The sequence below is a fragment of the Electrona antarctica genome, assembly GCF_951216825.1.
Source record: "Electrona antarctica genome assembly, chromosome: 10".
Lineage (NCBI taxonomy): Eukaryota > Metazoa > Chordata > Actinopteri > Myctophiformes > Myctophidae > Electrona > Electrona antarctica.
In genome coordinates this window covers 20,571,683-20,593,159 of record NC_136791.1, presented here as the reverse complement: position 1 = coordinate 20,593,159, position 21,477 = coordinate 20,571,683, and the positions used below count along the sequence as shown (strand labels likewise).

At 44.3% G+C, this 21,477-nt stretch overlaps 1 protein-coding gene across 1 annotated transcript in view; it reads left to right on the top strand.

Moving 5' to 3' along the window:
- Positions 1 to 21,477, top strand: part of dntt (deoxynucleotidyltransferase, terminal) — a 150,293-nt gene that overhangs the window by 57,018 nt on the left and 71,798 nt on the right. The window contains exons 6-8 of the mRNA XM_079511983.1: positions 4,130 to 4,201; positions 4,429 to 4,552; positions 14,840 to 14,972. Coding sequence (XP_079368109.1) covers positions 4,130 to 4,201; positions 4,429 to 4,552; positions 14,840 to 14,972 — 329 coding nt within the window. The remainder of the gene's footprint in view (positions 1 to 4,129; positions 4,202 to 4,428; positions 4,553 to 14,839; positions 14,973 to 21,477) is intronic.

Here is a 21,477-nt window from a genome sequence, read left to right as displayed (position 1 = left end):
TTTTGTTTAATAGCGAGGTTAGCGAGGTGCTAACACTGTGAATTGCTGTGCGGGCTTGCGTGCATGCATTTTCAAAAACTACCACGATGGTGCCCTGGATAGCCCTACCGACAGCTCACCCCTGATCGCATGATGTGAAACACATACAGTAGTATACACACATCATTGTAGCTACTGTTGAAGTTTATAATTACGGTAATCAGTAAACCCGAGTACTGTTGAGACGCACTGTTGTGACGAAAAGAGTGCTGAGCCAGAAGGCAAAGCTCTCTGTCTACCGAGCAACCTACTCTCACCTATGGTCATGAACTGTGGGTCATGACCGAAAGAATAAGGTCGCAAATACAAGCGGCCGAAATGAGTTATCTTCGTCGGGTGGCTGGCATCTCCCTTAGAGATAGGGTGAGAAGTTCAGTCACGCGAGAGAGAGACTCGGACTAGAGTCGCTGCTTCTTCGCATGGAAAGGAGCCAGCTTAGGTGGTTCGGGCATCTGGTTAGGATGCCTCTCGGCCGTCTCCCCAGGGAGGTCCTCGAGGCACGTCCAACTGGGATGAGACCCCCCAGGAGGAAGTTACTATTGTTGCTCTGGAGAGAGAAGTCTGGAGCTCTCTGGCGGAGCTGTTGCCCCCGCGACCTGAATACGGATGGATGGATAAACCCGAGTTGGTGCGCTGTAGTGCACTGTACAGTTTAGCAAGCCTCCCATGGCTAGCGGAGATATATCACACCCTTTTCTTCCATTATCTTCACAGTGGGCTCCCATATTGTTACTACATGCATATAACCATCTGCTTACCTCTTCACCCCTCGTGCTCAATACTGCAACCCTCTCCAACATCCGTTCTCCGCCCAAATTCCCAAAATAGTCCTCTCTCTCTCGCTCTCTCTCTCTCTCTCTCTCTCATAATCACCACTGCTCCTAAAAACCCATCTCAGTCCAGCGGGGGTGTTTTGGCACAGCCTCAGTCCATATGAGCAGGAGTCGACTTCTTCTTCCTCGCTCGCTGTCATGGCCCAAAAAGTTTGCACCTCATCATCATCCATATCCCAGTTACTTTTCTATCTTCTTTATTCTTGTTCCTATAATAAATGTGAAGAATCTCCAACTAGTGAAGGTTGCAGTGCAGAAGGGAAAAGTTCTCACATGCACACTCTCAGTCTTGCACTTATGCACTTATGCACGCACGCACGCACAATATTATTCACACTTACCGGTATACATAGATACATCTACGCACGCACACACACACACACACGCACGCACGCACGCACGCGCGCGCGCACACGCAACACAACGCAAACAGACCACTGAAAAGAATAAATGTCATATTTGGTCAGTTGGTAAACATTCAGTCATCCTCCTCTGGGCAGAAATCCCGATAAGTGTCAGAAATGTTTACTCTGAGGGAATGCAGAGCCCCTCGTTGAAGAACAAGGTGAGCTCCTCTGACACACTAAACCTCTGCCACACACCGGAGGGTCTCAGAGAGACAACCAGAAACCAGAAAATGTGTCACATTCGCAGACACATTCATTAGTCGTTACAGGGGACCAAATTAGCCAGCTTGAAACCAACATCTCAAAGTCGTACAATTTGTCACACACGTCATTTTTATGGTAGGCTTATTTTAACTTTGAGCGACAGAATATATACACAAAATCACCAAAATCACAATATATAAAAGATATATATTGCATTTAATTGTATTAAATATGTATCCCTATAGCAAAACATTACTTAGTGCTTCATATTTAAAAAATCACACCCGTGTGAAGTGAGGGGCGCTCTTATCATCTTACAACATCGAGGAGGCAATTCATGTTGCTATGATTAGGTGATGTAATGATGATGTAAAACAAACGGTGATTAAATCTAATGCGACTAGCAACGGGACTGCGACCGTCTAAAACATAATCTTTGATTAGAATTGGATGGATTGATTTAGATCAAGAGTTATTCACGTTTTAAGATTTTCGGTCTGGGGGGGGGGGGGGGGGGGGTCTTTTGGATGATGTCCCAACCGGAAATGACATTGAATGTTGCCCAACAGGAGCTCCCAGCCTGTGGAGCGATGCGCTCGGTTTTGATATCAATAAAGTTCCGTCCTTTTATTAATCTCCGTCTTGAGCGTCGAGCGTTACTATAGGACGGAGACCTCCGTTTATGCCGCTCAGGGTGTTAATGGGATTTTTGTGTTAGGGACACAACAAACATTAATTTCTCTTCATTGTCAATGGCGTTTTTAAAACAAACATTGAACTAAAAACAAACATTAAACCTGTATATACTGTAGGAGGGGCTAGCACCCCTCAAAAAGAGGACATCTGGTCACTCAGAGTTACCAACATGTATGGACCTAGCACGGTCTTCATCAGGGCTCATGAAGACCGTTATAGAGAAACATGTTGCTTTAATAAAGTAGGCTGTCTTCTCCACTTTTTTTATCAGATGTTTTATCCCGATATTATTGACTTATATGTCTTCGCTGAGCAACTGGTTGTCTCTTTGTCTCTGCCATTTAGTGCTTGGTGGAGAATCCCACAGAGGTCAGAGTGACGTTTGTATAGTTGGTAACCAGTCCACATCATTCTCAGGACGAATTTTGGTCCGCTCCTCTTTGCAGATCCTCTCCAAATCGTTCAGATTTGGAGGCTGTCATTTGGCAACTCAAAGCTTCGGCTCCATCTCCCTCCACAGATCTTGTATGGGATTAAGGTCTGCAGACTGGCTTGGCCAATCCATGACCTTCATGTGCTTCTGCTTGAGCCAATCTTTGTGTTGCCCTGGCAGTATAGATTTCGGGTCATATTGTGTGTTTCCAATGGTTTTCTTGGTGACTGTGGTCCCTAGCTGTCTTGAGATCAGTAACAAGGCCCTCTGGCCTTTGTGTTTGTTCATTGAATTTGCAATAGCATAGGCTACATATGCATATGCCTGCACGTGTCAGTGTCTGTGTACAAGTGTGCACTTATTGAACTATCAGGTTAATAAGGTTAAGTATTCTATAGGCTTGCAATACAACGTATTATCATATGGTTGATGCACGCACGCACGCACGCACGCACGCACGCACGCACATAGCTATATGTGCCGTACGTGTCATGTATGTTGGGGTGCACACTGTCACTGCACCTGCACACACAGGCTACACCAGATTTGTGTGTGTGCCTCAAACACACTCACACGACACGTACCATAAACCAAACACCTCTGTGTCTCAGCTCACACCACCGGCCAGACACATCTGATGTTCTGTTTGTTGTTTTATGGTATTTATCTTTGCACGTGGACACGCTGCCTGGTTTTACGGCTTTTGCAAAATGGAGACGCGGCTTTAAACGTGACCAACAAATTAGTCGTGTTCCTCGGGGAGAGAGAGCGAGAGAGGCAATTAGATGTGGCGCGAAGCCATTTCAGAGCAAACAGTGGTGGCTGGGGAAAACCTCACCTTGGGCCTTTTATTAACGCCATAAAACCCTGTATTAATCCTACCTAGGCACAAACAACAAAGCCATTACTTCTGTGACAAAGAAATGGGGAAATGAGGGTCTGAGGAGCAATTGATTTAAGTGGAATGTACTTTTCAAATGAGCAGCGGCATCACATGGCTATTTGTGACCAGATTTGACTGAGAGACTGCCATCGCGCAAATTATATCTTTTCACCAGAGGAGAAAAACCTTTTTTTTTTTTTTTCCCAAAATGAGTTAATAGCTCAGGCAGACTCTTCACATACTAGAGCATGTCTGAAATAAGTGTCAGAGCTGAAATCGACATGTAAATATGAAATAAATGCTTAAACATGTAGCTAGGTGTAATGTTAAAGACCACAGAAGTGAACCTTTCAAGCCTGTTTTCTCAACTCGCTGTTTCTCTGCAAGACATTACTCTATAAGCCATATATCCAAAACTGGTGGGTCAAACTGAACAACCAATATGTCAATTTGAAGCTATGATTCATTGCTTTCATATGACATGAAAAAACGAAAATTCAACAAAATCCAATGGCAGTCCCTCAGTCAAATTTAGTCACATTTGTTTACCACTGATGTAACCCAAATCATCCCAGTTCAACATGCAACGATGCCGACATTGATGGTGTTTTTCTTTATTTCCTTTCTTCCTCAGGAGGTCCTCGAATGTGGCTGTTCATTTGAAGTCGTGAAAATATGCTCTGATGAAAAGTATCAGACACTAAAGGTAGGGAGATGCAAACCTCCATTGTTGTCCATGTTGGTTTTGTATCAGTAATTCCTCTTGTTTGGCATGCACATGCTTTGTAACAGACTGGTATTTAGCCTTGCCATCTCTAAGCATTTAATTCTAGCAAAAACATGGAACAGTATCTGCTTTCCAAATGACAGCTATATACAATTCATGCACAACACCTGTTCTCAAGTGCACTCTCGCTTCCTTTCTTCTGACAGCTGTTCACAAGTGTTTTTGGGGTTGGAACCAAAACAGCAGAAAAGTGGTACTGCAAGGGGCTGCGCTCATTCAGAGAGATAATTGCTGAGCCCTGCATTCGCCTCAACCGGATGCAACAATCTGGTATGTGCCTTTGATGTATTGCCATGTTTTGTTTGTTCTTGCTTACTGTAAGTGGCTCTGGATTTAAGAGCGTCTGCTAAATGCCTAAATTGAATGGAAAACGGTAGTGGTGGAAAAGGTATTCGCATTTGAAAGGACAACTTTAGTTTTTGAGTGGTGCAACCACTCCAAGGAACAGCAATGTCTGTGACTCTGTGACTCGTGTTAACCTATGTTTGTGTGTGACTCGTGTGACTCATGAGTACCAGTAGGGGCGCTGTTGTGCCAGAAACAGAGACAGAGAGATAGTATTGCACTGTTGCCTGCTAATGAGAGAGAGAAAGAGAGAGAGGGGGGGGGGGGGGATTTGCAACACTCAGTTCACACGGGTGTGATTTTTTTTCAACACATACAACACAGTATGGCATCACCCTATAGTACCCCCTTCACATTCAGTAGATCCTGTGATCTTTTGTGGCCAGATGTAATATCCAGGGGTCTAGTAGGACTATAGTAAATAATAAAAAAATAAAAATAAAAAATAAAAAATAAAAATAAAATTGTGTAAAAAAATACATATTTAGCCCCATGTTCGAATGCCCCCGCCCCCTGTCAAAAATAGCTAAAATCCCTAAAACGAAAGAAAGCAGCAAATGAAAAACAATTAACACTCATCTTATACTTTCTCTAATAACAACATAAAACATGACATTTGGTTGACAAAAACTAAAGTTGTCCTTTAAGTATCAATACTGCAATGGAAAAAAAATACTGCATTACAAGTAAAAGTAAGGTATTGGCATCAAAATGTATTTAAGGACCAAAAGTAAAAGTACTCATTGTGCAGAATGTCTTCTTTCAAGTTTTCAAATACTGTATATAAAAAAAGTGGTTAATGTTTTCTAATAATAATCCAAATCTACAAAGTAACTAGTAACTAAAGCTGTCAAATAAATGTAGTGGAGTAAAAGTACACTATTTGGATCAAACTGTACTTAAGTAAATGTACTCAGAACAGGAAGGACGGGTGTGGAAGGATCAACATATGGAATGTCAGAACAGGTCAGCTCCATATATGGTGATCGTAAGGGTTTGAGGTTTTTGAGATGAGTTGCTGGCCCGGCTCCATATATTATGCAGATCTACAGTAGGTGATGATCCAGTCTTCTCCATGTATGGTTATTCAGGGTTAGATGAGGTCAGTGTCGTGATCTTCATATATGGAGATGACCATATATGATGTTGTGATGTGTCACGAGGTGTGATGTCACGAGTCGTGGCCATATATGGAGGCGTGACGTCACAAGGCGTGGCCATATATGGAGGTGTGATGTCACGAGGCGTGGCCATATATGGAGGCGTGATGTCACGAGGCGTGACCACATATGGAGCCCGACCAACTGACGGGAGATGCAGGTTTTCATCATAAATGTGACCTATATGTCGTAATAAGGTGCAAGCACATTACAGTTGCAAATGAAATGAACAAATTACATTTGTGCGTTTTTAATTCAAATGCATTTATCAGTAGAGCACATTATGTATTACATTACATTACATTACATTACAGTCATTTAGCAGACGCTTTTATCCAAAGCGACTTACAATAAGTGTATTCAACATAGGTAGGGAACAAAAACTACTAATCACCAGAAGTCTTTAGTGCATTTTCTGCAAAAACAAGCAACCAAGAGTATACCTAGCGCTAAGGTAAAAGTGCAATATATCAGCTACCTATTTCCTTAACCAGATGAGACAAAATAGCTAAATCAAATGAGCATGAGCTAAAACAATTAAGTGTATCGACTAAACAAGATCCAATAAACAATACAACAATAGAAAACAAGCGTTCGTACAACTAGTTAACAACAAGTAGGTCAGGCAGAGAGGAAGGGTAGTGTTTCCTGAAGAGGTGGGTTTTCAACCTGCGGCGAAATATGGGCAGTGACTCTGCTGTCCTAACATCAGTGGGGAGTTCATTCCACCACTGTGGGGCCAGAACAGAAAAGAGTCGTGACCGTGTGGATCGGCCAGAAGGACCCTTGAGTGACGAGGCAATCAGTCGCCCCGAGGTGGCAGACCGAAGTGGTCGGGCAGGGGTGTAGGCATCGACCATAGCCCGGAGGTAGGAAGGAGCTGTTCCTTTCACTGCCCTATAGGCTAACACCAGGGTTTTGAACTGGATGCGGGCCACTACGGGGAGCCAGTGTAGAGAACGGAGAAGGATGGTTGTGTGGGAGAACTTGGGGCGGTTGAACACCAGACGAGCCGCAGCTTTCTGAACAAGCTCCAGAGGTCTGATGGCAGATGCCGGAGCACCAGCAAGGAGGGAGTTGCAGTAGTCCAGGCGGGAGATGACGAGAGCCTGGATGAGCACCTGGGCTGCCTTCTCCGTGAGGAAGGGGCGAATCCTCCTGATGTTGTAGAGGAGGAATCTGCAGGACCTTGTCACTGATGCGATGTTTGCCGAGAACGTCAGTTGATCGTCCAGGGTCACACCCAGATTTTTCGCAGTCCGAGTTGAGGTCACCACAGCATTATCAATGGTGATGGCCATGTCTCGGTGCGGACAGCCCTTCCCCGGGAGGAACATCAGCTCGGTCTTGTCCAGGTTGAGCTTCAGGTGGTTTGTCGACATCCACGCCGAGATGTCAGCCAGACAAGCAGCAATGCGTGCCTCCACTTGGGTATCAGAGGGGGGGAATGAGAGGATCAGCTGGGTGTCATCGGCATAGCAGTGGTAGGAAAAGCCATGGGAGTGGATGACAGCACCCAGAGATGTAGTGTAGAGAGAGAAAAGAAGAGGACCCAGAACCGAGCCTTGGGGAACCCCAGTTGTGAGCCTGTGTGGTTCTGACACAGACCCTCTCAGCATCACCTGGTAGGAGCGACCCGTCAGGTAGGATGCAAACAGGGAGAGTGCAGAGCCTGAGACACCCATCCCCTCGAGGGTGGAGAGGAGGATCTGATGGTTCACCGTGTCGAACGCTGCAGACAGGTCCAGGAGTATCAGGACGGAGGAGAGAGAGTTCGCTCTAGCGGCATGGAGCGACTCCGTCACTGCCAGCAGGGCAGTCTCTGTCGAGTGACCCACTTTGAACCCAGACTGGTTGGAGTCCAGGAGGTTGTTCTGGTGGAGATAGGAGGACAGTTGTTTAAAGACAGCACGTTCAAGAGTTTTAGATAGGAAGGATAGAAGGGAAACCGGTCTGTAGTTCTTGATCTCAGAGGGGTCAAGTGTCGGTTTCTTCAGGAGGGGGGTGACTCTGGCAGTCTTGAAAGTAGAGGGAAAGTAGCCAGATGTCAGAGAGGTGTTAATAAGGTGGGTTAAGAAGGGAAGAAGTTCAGGTGCAATAGACTGCAACAGAGTGGATGGGACCGGGTCCAGAGAGCATGAGGTGGGGCGACTAGAGGTAACAAGGAGAAGGACCTCATTAGGGGAGAGGGGAGAGAAGTGGGATAGAGAGGGGATGGGGGGGGGAAGAGGAGTAGATGAAGGTAGAGAGGGGGGGGTGGCAGGCAGACGGGGGTGGGTAGTGCGCAGGGCACCAGCCGGGGGAGGAGGGAAGGAGGATCGGATATCGTTCACCTTCTTCAGGACCAATTGGCTTCAAATGGTGACCATGTTATTTTGTCCGCTAGGCCGTAAGGTTAACATAGGTTAATACAGTGGACGGAAGTAATTGTAAAGTAAATTGTTCCTATAATTTGCTTATAGCAGAGACTCGGATAATCAATAGTTAGACTCTCGGTGAGCCTTGCCGTTTGGGAGTTTTCTTTAGCCCAGAGCAGGCTCCTTATCTCTAACCAATTAAGACCTGAGACCATGCAGAGTCTACACGTAACCTATGTTTCTATATTGGTGGTTCTCAAACTATTTCATGTCTAGGACCCCAAAAATCATATGTAATTGGCCGCCAACCCCCATCTGAAAATATGTTGTTCCAGGGACCTCCCCCAGAAGTGAAGATATGAGTTAAAAACATTCGCTGTGAAAGAATATATTCAAAGATTTGCGACACATTTTCAAGATAAAAAAGCAGATCTACAAGCTCATAGCGCGGCACTCGGTGCCACGCTATGAGCTTGTAGATCTGCTATTTTTCAACAGCTAAAGTATAAAATAATGGTTAATGTGGTTAAACGCTATAAGGTGACACACACATACGTTCCCGGCCTTAACGTGCTAATTCCCCCTCTTGTTGTGATCACGGTCTCTGCTATTTGATGAGATGCACGTGGCCAACAGGGAGCTCACATTCTCAGCACAATGGACCAGACGCCGCAGGTATATATTTGCAATAAAAGAATCAATGAGTGCCATTTTGTGAAGGGTAAAAGCTTTTTGCAGAATTCACCGGCCCCTCATCATCAATCTGCTTTGCGGAGAACGGAACCGGTGCTTGACTTTCTGTAGGCGAGACTTGTGATGTGCTCGTTGGATTATTGACGCACGTGTCGCGCACAGAAATGTCACCCGTGTTCAAACACATGCTCGGGTGTCTTTGGAAATACCATTCTCATTTAAGCCATTCTAGATGGGAACCCCTTTTGGTGTTTATAGCATTATGTTGTACTTTAGCTATTGAAAAATAGCAGATCTACAAGATCATAGCACGGCACTGAGTGCCGCGCTGCGAGCTTGTAGGTCTGCTATTTTTGAAAAGTTTTGAAAATGTGGTGCAAATCTTTGAATATATATTATTTGAGAGCGAACGTTTTTAACTCAAATCTTTGCTTCTGGGGGGTGCATGGAACGAAATTTTTTCAGATGGGGTCGGTGGCCAATTACATATCATTTTTGGGGTCCTTGACATGAAATATTGACCACCACTGATACAGGAAAAACAGGTATGTCAGGATTTAGAAGAAATTTTTTAAATGTCGACGTCAGGCCTAAATGGATTAATGATTCCTTTCATATGGATTTTCTTTTGGATTTATTAGGGCAGATCAGTGCAGGGAAAATCACGTCCGTATACAGTAGTACGCCACGAGACATTTCTCTATCTGGGAAAACTGTGCTTATTGGAGCACATGAAGTCCCGTTTGAGCGGTTTGTGCATTGTTTGTGCAGTGCAGTGCAGTGTTGCACACATGTATGACATTTTTATAGAAAACCAAGACTTCATCATCATGGGCAAAATACAAAGTTTTATTATTTATTTTTATTTTATTTTATTTTATTTATTAATTTACTTGATTATATATAATTTTCTTAGTATTTAACCTTGCCCTTTGGCCTCTCCAACATATCGGAATTGGTAAGAATCGGTATCGGCAGATATGACCCTGCAAATTAGAGATGCTGGATCTGGAGAAACCGATCCTTTACACCAGGGGTTCTCAGCGTTTTTGGCTGGGGACCCCCGGAAATGCTTTGGCCATGTCTCGCGACCCCCGCCCTGCCCCCCCTCCCCACCCCCAATACAAACTGACTGCAAAAATGACCTTAATAATACATATATCAAATGAATACTGAAACCAGATATAATCATTAAGGATGCATGTACTATGTGTGTTTGGTTTATTATGGGTGTGCGAGATTTGTACTCATAATGAGAAATTATATATTGGGTCAGATTGATTGGAGATTAAGAAGCTGCTCTAGGGTGAGAGAGCTCAGGTCCCCACATTCCATTCCACATTCCATTGGGGGTTTTACGGCCCTTCTCCTGTTGTGAGACAGGCCATTATTGACTCCTCTTCACAGGGAGAGTCAACTCAGCATAGAACATACAATAATTGAAGTAACCTATCTTTAATCCCTTTCAATTGTGTAAATGTGTTCTAAATAACCTATTATATAATGGGTTGGTAAAAAGGCTAAATGATAAATACCTGTAATAGTCTGACAGTTTAATCTAACCTAAAGTCAGATCTCCACACTGTCCTCTCACAGAGAGGGCAGAAGGGATGCATGGGTCAGTGGCATATGATTGGCTGAAAGTGTAGCATGAAGGTGGGACTTCAGTCAGGGCCCACTGTGACTATTCTGTATGGCACAAAGTGAGTTAGATTCACCAATTACCATCGAACGTGAACATGTCTAGGCAGAGACCAGCGGTAATGTATTTGCTATATATTATGTGCTATAAATAGATGTTTGTGCATTATTCATAATCGATGTAATATGATGTTTAGATTGTAACCAGTGTTCTCTCTGTGTTCTTGTCATCCCGATCATTGATCAATTATCATCTGATTAACGATAAGGTAGAATTAAAACCACATGATTACACTTAATGTACACTTAATTAATGTACCATTAATGTACTGAACTAAGTCTGAGAAACAACTATGACAAGCTAAACTGTACCATAATCTGGGAGATTAGAGTGTTTAAATGATAGTAAACCCTACCGACAGAGTTAGGATAGAACCACAGACCAATAGGACCTGTAATCCAGATTCCGGGGTTACTGTGTTCATCTTGAGTTGGGGGGAAGTGTGAACAGAACGTGTGAATGTGTGATTGTACGATTGTACGTGTTTAATTAATATGAATTAATAAAAACCCTATAAAATACACGTTTGAGTTCATCAAATATAAGCTATCATTGGGAGCATTTGGTTCAACTGTGCGTGTTAGTCCTTTAACTCTGCCTAGTACCAGGGCTGGTCGGAGCCTCGGCCCAACAACGCCAAATAACCGAACAATGTGTACTATGTAAACTCTTCATTTCCATTTTCCAGCCATTCAGTTGCAAAAAAAAGGGGTCGCGACCCACGGGTTGAGAACCCCTGCTTTACCCCATTTAAGTGGTATAAATGTCAATCAGATATATAGTATAACATCATTTTGCATTTTTGTAACGGGCCTAAACATTCTCCCCTTCTTCCCCACACACAAACAGTTTTTACGTGGGTTTTGACATATAATAATTTTGGAAATATTTAAATTTATAAAAAAATTAAATTTGCCCTTTAGGCACAAGATCGGTATCGGTATCGGCCGATCATGAGAAAATCAATCGGTGATCGGGATCGGTCCCAAAAATCCTGATCGGAGCATCCCTACTGCAAATAATCGGAGAAGGGTAGGAAGGAAGGAAGCCTTCCTCAAGTTACAGACAATCACAGTCACAGTTAACATACAGTACTATACCTCCCTCAATGTGAAATGGCTACGTTTTCGGATATCAAAATGGTGCTGATGCGCCTATAGTACTGTATGTCATGTACAGGTTTGCTATGTAGCATTTATTCTCAGAGGTGTTGAAACCAGTGTTCAAATTTTGACAAGAATGGATTATGTGAGCACTGCAGCAGACAAGTAGGACCTTTGGGACATGCAGACAGTGTTATCTGTGAATTGTCATCAGATATAGACATCCCCATGGAGGGTTAAGAGTGTAACATGGGGGAGAAAAGGCTTAAAAGAAGAATCCTGCTCTTGTGCAGTCTTCCCATTCATCACTATCGTATTTCCTCTATTTCAGACCTACCTAGGTCGTTCTTCGGTAATGTGTCGCGAGATATAATGTAATTGAAAATTATATTATCGCCTGCCGCCAAAAGGATCTCGTTCATTTTGAAACTGGATCAGATAATGCATTATGCTGACAGACATTCTCATCTCTGCAGTCACAATCCATCATTCCAAACTCACTGCATAGAAAAAAAGAAATACAGTTCTTTCCCCTTTGGACAAGGAAGGGGGGGGGGGCGGTGGCTCAGGGGAAGAGTGGCCGGATGGTAACCACAAGGTTGCCAGCTCGAACCCGGGCTCCCCCAGAGTTAGTGTCAAAGTGCATGTCCTTGAGCAAGACGCTGAACCCCTAATTGCTCCCGATGTGCAGGTTGGTGCCTTGCATGGTTTCATCGGTGTGTGAATGTGTGTGTGAATGGGTGAATGTAATGCAATCTATGTAATGCGCCTTGGATAAAGGCGCTATATAAATGCACCATTTACCATTTATAAGGGAATAGAAAAATTATTTGACTAAATTGTAGACAGCTTCTAGAGTAGAGCTTGCCAAACAGGGACATGGAGAACATGGAAATAATGTGAGAAGTGAATAATATTGTTTTCTTTCTATTCATGCGAGAACATCCTATAATATAGTATATCCATGATCCACGCGTGAATACAAATACAACAAGGTCAATGTGAAGGAAAGACTATTGAATTAGACTACAAAGTAAGCAGTTTAAGAGGAAGGAAGGCTCTGGAACTCCCTTTTGCTTAAGCAGTTTAAGGTCTTTAAGCCTCTGTGACTGAAAGAACAATACAATATTACACACCATAGCACGTTAAGTGGGGACTGCGGATGAAGATTAGCATTTTTGCTAAATCCGGTGTATTTATATTGCATTTATGTAGTGTCCATTAATATGCATTGTCCCGTCTATAATAAACAAATAATGTCTTAAATCATAATGGCATGCGGTACCAAGTAATCTACATGAATTTGTCTTGAGTATCAGTACTCATTGGCGGAAACTAAGTAACTAAGTACTGTACTTAAGTGCAATTTTGAGGTATTTGTACTTTACTTGAGTATGTCAAATTTTCAGTACTTTCTAGTTCTACATCTCAGAGGCAAAGATTGTACTTTTACTCCATCATGATGCGACGCATTGTGATCTTGTAGATCTGCTAATTTCAAAAACTTTTACTTTTGGTACTTTAAGTACATTTTGATAGCAATACTTTTGTACTTTTACTCAAGTACATTTTGGATTCCGGACCTCTACTTGTAAAGTATTTCTATATTGCAGTATTTATACTTTTACTTAAGTCTTTGTCTGCCACCATGTGGTGAGGAAAGGTACTGTGTCAGAATGCCACACATAAACCTCTGCTTTGTTTGGGGCAGAATCATTTCCGGGGGAACCGGCATGGAGAACTTCATTGTAATGATCGGCTATTATTGGCCTTAGCCCACGCTGTTTATCTTCCGCCAGAAACGTTTACATGTCGGGAGCGATGCGGTACAAAATCACAAATGACATCAGAACCTTGGATAGATCAGAAACGGGATGCATGCGCAGACACACCAACGGACCGACATGCCGAAACAGCGGTTGGACATGTGCTGCTCCCGTGCTTGCGGATAGGTTTCTGGTTTAAGGAGGTTAGGTTAGGGTTTGAGGTAGGTTGTCGTTCTAATGACAGTCGGACCAATAGTATGTCTAAACTAAAGCCCTAAACTAAACCCTCAGAAACACCACGGACGGACGGGGGGGGGGGGGGGGGGGGCACGGTGGCACAGTCGGTAGTGCCGTCGCCTCACAGCTAGAAGGTCCTGGGTTTGATTCCCGCTCGGGACGCTGTGGCTGCTGGCGGCGTGCTCTCTCCTCCGCGTCATCAGTGCCCATACCCGAGGCGGGGTTGGCGAAAGGGCCCCTCTGTGTGGAGTTTGCATGTTCTCCCCGTGTCCCCTAGGGTAGGTACCCTCACAAAAAACATGCAGTAATCCTGGTTTCTAAACTGCCTCCTCCTGGCCAGCCGGGGCACCTGATGGAGGGGAAAGGAACTGGAATAACGTGTTCCTTCCACACGCTACGTCCAACCAGGGAAACTCCCCCCTGGCAGGTGTAAAGGAGAGACTAGGACACTCATGCATGAAGGAAGCATGAGTTCAAGTCTGTTGCTCTCCCCAGGTTGGCGGAGGGTGTGTAGAGCCCAGGATCACATTAGATAATTGACACAGGGGTGAAAAATGGGTTACAAAATCGTGGGATAAAAATAAATAAAAAAGAAAAGAAACACCATGGACTTAGATTCAGAGTTATGTAGCATTGTAAATCTTACTTTGAACGGAGGTAAATGGAGGGGGGGTGCAAAGATCCTGGTGCCGGGGGTGACGGAGGCGTTGCCTAGCAACCGGGCCAATGTTAAAAGCTGATTTTCGGCAAAACCGCATCATATATAGTGTAATGCTTTAGGTACAAACATGTTCGTAGCTGGCAGATAACGTCCCATAGGCAGGTCAATCTGGTCAAAACCACGGAGAGCTGCCTAGATTAGGAGATTCGAGGCTTTCTTTGTCAGCGGTAAACAGGGAAGTGAACGACAACACGCATGCACAAAGAGCAAGGAGTATGTTGCCACACGTCGTACGTCGTGGGTTAAGTACAAAATGTCAGTACCTTTTCCACCACTGGTACTCAGTACTCATAAGTCTGAAAAGTTAAATTGCTGTGTGTGGAACCTCAAATTTAATACAACAAAACAATAGCAATGCCCATTCAACAGTTAAGCGGTATATTCACCCCAACTCATCCCCAGACTCGCAAAAGGCTATATGATTGATGGGTGGCTCAGAGGAGGCTAATAGCCATTTGGTGGTTTCCCTGCAGGCTTCCTGCATCATGGAGACATCTCCAGGGCTGTCAGCAGAGCTGAGGCGCGGGCCCTGGGGAGCATTATTGACGAGGCGGCCCGTGGGATCACCCCGGACGCCATGCTGACACTGACAGGTGGCTTTCGCAGGTACGACATGTCTCCTCTTATCAGCAATGATGTGGTATAGTTTGAAATGGAACAGGACTTATACCGGTTTTGCTTTTGTTCGTTTCCTTCTTCTTTTTTTTTGCACAGTGCAATATTCCATTATAATTTATACATTGACTCAAGGGATATGGTAAGGTCTTGCAAATTATACAGAAGTTAGGAAATTCCCTTTTAATATAAACACAGTTTTATAATAACATTTGAGAGTCTGGTGGAAGATGATAAAAAAAATCTTTTTTTGGGGTTATTTTCTGCTGTAATAGATAGAGACAGTGAGTAGAGAAGACCGCGATAGGTGGAGGAACATTATCGATGCCTTATGCCCCATTGGGGTCGAAGAGTATAAGTAAGTAAGTAAGTGAGTAGAGAATGGCGGGAGATATAGGGAATGACTGCAAAGGGCCTCGGGTCGTATTCAAACCCAGTCGTGTCAAGGACTGGTAGGCTGGCCTACACATGCACGCTCTTCTGAATCCAATCTCTGGATAAGGTACAGATAAAATGTGACTATTGAACAGCATCCATCAACATCAACATGTCCTCTTTATTCCTTGCCGTGAGAGAGAGAGAGAGAGAGAGAGAGGGAGAGAGACAGAGACAAGCTGGTGGTGTTCACACAGCGTGCATGTTGCAATTACATCAAGCAGCCGAAACTCATTGTCAACCGCACGGTGCTACAACAGCACTCACGGTGGAAACACACTTAAAACGCTACCTGCTGAGTGCGGTGTATTTGCTCACAGCCTGTGCCCCCCTCCCTTTGTCACCGTCTCTCGTTGTGCCTTTTTCTTTGCGCCTGAGTAAGCATGGAGCGCTCCCTCCTCGCTCTGCAGTGCTGTAAAAACCTAGCTATAACCGCTGGCATGTGAGTTAAATAATTCAAAAGCAGTCTGGCGGGGAGGACATACACTTGCTTCTCAACGGGGTTGAATGACCCGCCACGTTTTGGCCCGTGGTCTTTTCGTATTAATAGGGATTTGGCTACACACTGTAAAATGCATTCAGGGGAGGGGGGAGGGGGGGGGGGGGGGGACAAGCTTCACTTTTACCATGTCTGAACCCATTATCTTCGGACATCGGGTTTTTGAAAAATGAGGTTATCTGCTAATAGAATTTATCTTGACAGACCCCACGATACCGTTAACATTTGGACAGCAGTGCTGTCGACGGCAGTGTAAATGGTGCATTTACTGTATGTGGCGCTTTACATAGATTGGTGCATTGCATTCACCCATTCACACACATGAGCGACGGCGGAGGAAACCATGCCAGGCACCTGCACATCGGGAGCAATTTGGGGTTCAGAGTCTTGCTCAAAGGCACTTCGACACTAACTCTGGGGAAGCCCGGGATAGAACTGGGAACCTCGCGGTTCCAGCCAGCATTGGTTCTTCATCCCTCCCAGGTAATGGCGCTCTTGAAAGGGACAAAGGAGGTGGGGTTTGGTTATCCGACGTGTTTAATCCTCAGAAGGAGAAACGACAGCTGGAATGATATCTGATTATGTAAATGGCCTCTCCTCGAGGGGGAAGTTCGGAGCGAGAGATGAGAAAAGTGATTAGGCCATCATGGATAGTTACGATCGGGAATGAAGGGGAGGAAGTGTCTAAGCTTTTAGAGCCTGTATGCTGCCTCTGACGTGTTGACTACAAACCCAGGGAGACAAGCTGAACCATTTACCTGGTTTGATGTCCGCTGGTGCCTGTTTATAGGTGCTTCACATAAAAAAAACAATTTGTGGAGTGAAGCTACAAGCACGGTGACCTGTACATTATACTGAACGTCAGTAATACCTCCCCCCCTTTTCCCACACACAGAACGCATGCACACATCCTGTCTCTTTTAAGGGCAGAAGATTCTTTAGACATAATTTATACACAGCAGGAAACACGCTAGTTAGGCCAATTAGATAGAAATAGACGTGTGCTTCACTTAATGACATCAGCACTAATAACGTGCTAATCTTAATCATGTGACATATTTGAAAATGCTCTTCCTCAACTCCTGTCAAAGCTCAGTTTAATTATCCATAATTTCCAGCTCGGATTTCTAATTCGTGCCTCCTGAAAAAGGAGGAGCCTACCTGATTAAGTAAGTTAAACGCTTGCTCGCCAATTCACTCTGGCAATTCTTTCTCTGCGCAGCATAAAAGCGATGCAATTAACAAAATTCACAGTAACATGCCTCCCTTAAGTTTCATGAATAAAGTTCGGTTCTCCAGTAATTGCATGTCTTCATCCACTTGAAACGTGGAAAAATGTGTTCAAAGGATGTGTTGACATTAGTGTCATTTGTGTTATTGAAGTGAAAGACTAGGGCGACGAGCCAGTCCTTGAGCGAGTGTGTGTATGTGTGTGGGGGGTGTGATTAAAAATAGACAGTGTGAAAGGGTTCAGACATATCAATGAAAGTGCTGGCTTTGGTTTCTATGTGATGTCAGCATGTCCCTGTTATGGGCCTTTAAATTACATTAGATCAACCGTAATCCCTAATCAAAGTGACACTGGTGAAGGGTGTCAGGCGAACGTCGGTGCTCATTGAATTGGCTCCCCTGATCATCTCTCTCATCTCGGTTACACAAGGAAGGGCATTGTCAGTGGATCTGTGAAATATACTGTATGTATGAGGCTTGTGCCATCTCATAGCTTTTATCTTTCAAACTATCTTAGAGGTTACTTATGTTCTTGTCTGAAGTCGGTGAAAACAAGTTGGAGGTAGTGAGAATGATATAACTTGACGATGCATTGCTGCTGCCTAAGCTCTTTTTGTGTCTCTCTACTCCAGAGAGGTTTTCAACCAGTGGTCCTTGGGGGGGTTCCAGGTGGTCCCCGGCTAAATGATGGAGAGTTGGCTTTCAAGAGTAAAATTATTGTTAAACATCTACGTTACTTAATTTACAAGAAGTCTACACAATTAGAGAATGTAGAAGAATTGTTATTTTGATCAACGTTTTCCTGTTATATCTCCTAATGGTACCAACATCAATACAGCATGGAATTGTGGACGACGACATTATTCTTTAGTTTTGGGTCTGAGAGGTACAGTACACTGCTCTGGGGACACGGTGGCACAGTCGGTAGTGCTGTCGCCTCACAGCTGGAATGTCCCATGAACAATGTGGGCGCTGGGGTCGTGTTCTCTCCTCCGTGTCATCAGTGCCCATACCCTAGGTGGGGTTGGCGATAGGGCCTTTCTGTGTCGAGTTCTCCCCGTGTCCCCTAGTGTAGGTACCCTCACAAAAACACTCTAAACTACCTCCCCCTGGCCAGCCGGGGCGCCTGATGGAGGGGAACGGAACTGGTTGGAATAACGTGTTCCTTCCGTCCAAACAGGGAAACTGCCCTGTCAGGTGAAAAGAAGCTTATGACATTTGTCATAAGTATGAGGTCAGTCAGTTGCTCTCCCCAGGTTGGCGGAGGGAGTGTAGAGCCCAGGATTACATTAAATGACAAAAAATGGGTTACAAAATAGTGGGATAAAAAATGTTTTTAAAAAGAAAAGAAAACCACTGCTCTACTCTACTGCTAGGGACACTTGGAGTTCCTTGGGGAAATTTCAGCGACAGCCACACTTCCGACAACTGTATAATTCATTCACGTCGCCCCGTCGTGGACTACACACCAGCTTGTAAATATCCATGTATATTTTATATGGTCTGGCAGAAGCACTTAATAATTTATCGTTTCCCCTCACGCAATAGAGGTGTGTGTGTGTGCAGCGTAAGTTCAGGTTTGACGCGATGTAGTTGTCTTGTGTTGCTGCTCCTTATTTAAAGAAACACGTATACTTTGCCAGCTTTACCACACACTGCCTGTTAAAAACAACCATCAAAGTTTCCTTACTCTGCAGTATTTACGCCGTAATCTTTCCCAGCACTACGTACCGTACATGTCATCTCGATGGGAAGGAACGGATGCCTAATGCTGAATAAAAACTAGCGTGTTGAAAGTGTATACACCATTAGAGCCAGAGAGAGAGAGAGAGAGAAAGCTGTACCTGACATGCTCATGTCATCTATTTTTTTTCTCGCTGACTGCAGTTGATTTATAGAAAGTATCTGCATCGACCAGACAGCCATGATGCTCTGGCTAAATCAGTAAAAAAAGCTAAAAATAAAAAACTTTCAGAGGTGTAGGCCTCCTCGCACTTTTTTTGACTTGAAAACTACAGTACATTCAAAATGACCAGCTCATCTATCCATCCAAATCTTTCTTTTATCCCATTGCTGAAAATAGTTAAAACATATACCTGAAGGGGCTTTGGAATAGCGTTACATACAGTATAAGACAAACACACTCGTAATGGGAAATAGGGGGGGGGGGGGTGTAATGAGTACTGTTTTGTTTTGTGTAACTTTGTAATGCTACTGCCATGACGTTTGTGCGCAACACTCTTGAAAACAAAGTATTGCATTGTGGGTTTTGAGCCGACAGGCCCTATTTGACGTCAACTGGTCTAGCTGCACAGCCTTTGTAATCTGCTGTTATAGATCACGATCTACCTTTTTGGCACCCCTGGTGTAGGCTAATGCTAGCCTGCTGGGTAAACCCACTCCCCCTGCTGGACAACATTTCATTTCTGGCGAGGGGGAGGTTTACCCAGGCTAGGCTAATGCCACCATGCCTAAGCCTCAAATGTGTTCAGGGAGCACACAGTACCAGTGTTGATTTCGTCGACTAAAACGAAAATAGGTTGACTACCTTTTTTCACTGACGGAAACTAAATGAAAACTAAGCTATGATGACTAAAACTAAGACTAAATATATTGACAATTTCGTCAACAGCTTAAAAACTAGACTAAAATGTTAGGAAGGGACTAGTGCATTTTACACTTGGTTGCATGCTGAAAATAGCCGATCTACAAGCTGTGTAAAAAGTGTAAAATCACTGAATCAGTCATTACGGCAGCATCAAGACCCGCCAAAATACATTTTAATCAACTGTAGATTTAGTCGACTAAAATCCTATGATATTTACCCTCCCGCGCACTCAGATCAGCCAACGCAGGGAAGCTGGAAGTACCCTCACTAAAAACGCCGGGACAACGCTCCACACGTCCCAAACTCTTCTCCCTTCTGGCCCCAAAACTGTGGAATGCACTTCCCGTTGCAATCAGAACTGCAGCATCACTCCCGATCTTCCGCCGTAGTCTGAAAACCCACCTTTTCAGACTCCATCATGGCCCATAGCACTTACCCTACCCCCCTTAGACAGCACTTCTTAGACTTATATAGCATTTGAAACAGACTTATAGCATGTCATGTAGACAGCACAATAAGTGCATTGTATGTAGTCATAGCACTTCATAGTATATATGTACAGCATAGTATAGCATATATGTGTAGTTTATATGTATAGTGTCATTATATAGATATGTTCTAGTTATAGTTTATATGTATAGTGTCATTATATAGATATGTTCTAGTCACGGTCTTAGCTTACGCATGTTTCGCGATAAATGCATTTTTTTTTTTTTTTTTTTTTTTTTTACATATGTGATGTATTCCCATGCTTTTTGTTCTTGCCTATTGTAAGTCGCTCTGGATTAAGAGCGTCTGCTAAATGCCTAAATTGTAAATTGTAGTCGACTAAAACTAGACTAACACTAAAACAGACTTTGACTAAAACTAAAATATAAATTTGCTGCCAAAAACAACACTGCACAGTACCCACTGCGACCCCCCGACCTCTGCTCCCCTGCTTCATTACCTCTCATCCTCAGATTTGACACAAACATAATTGAAACCGTGGTGTTTTGAGAGCTGATTGGAGGTAAACTGAATTTATGCTAATGACCCCCCCACCCCCCCCCCCCCCCCCCCCCACACACACACCCCCACCCCCCTTCCTTTTTGCTATTCACGGCACATATTTATGCTGTGCACTCGAGTGCGTTTTGCTAGCACAGCAGTGGCTGCAGCGCTGTGTTTCACTTAACAACTGGCGCCATACGAGCTGCAGCATGGGAGAAGTGGCATCTCTGCGTTTGCCAATTAAGAAGAGCATTGGCTAGCGTTGTGAGAAAGAGGCTCGTTCCGCAGAGATGGGGGGGATCTGTGCCGGTGCATTTTCTAAAATGGCTCTGTCCAGTCAGGGCCCAGCTGGTCGGCTCATTACAGAAGTATCTACTTCTGGGCAGCAAACGGTGAGAAGGTCAACGTGTGTCTGTCTAAATGACGGCGAGGCAGAAGTATACCACAGACATCCCACCCTGGAGAATCTGGTTTCAGCAACACGGCTCAACGCTGTCCTTTTAACACGTTGGCTCCGTATATGACCAGTATAACTGTCCTATAAATTAATGACGCTGGGTACAGATGACGAGCAGGCTCGTCTTAAGGCGTTTGATATCGCTATAACGTTGCCTCGCTGTGTTTCATTCTTGGAACCGCTCTGGTTGCTGTGCACGGTTGCCGGGGCCCCGCCCACACTGCTTTTGTTTCTCAATAGCTTCTGTTTTTAGGGCCTTGCAAACGTGAAGCGA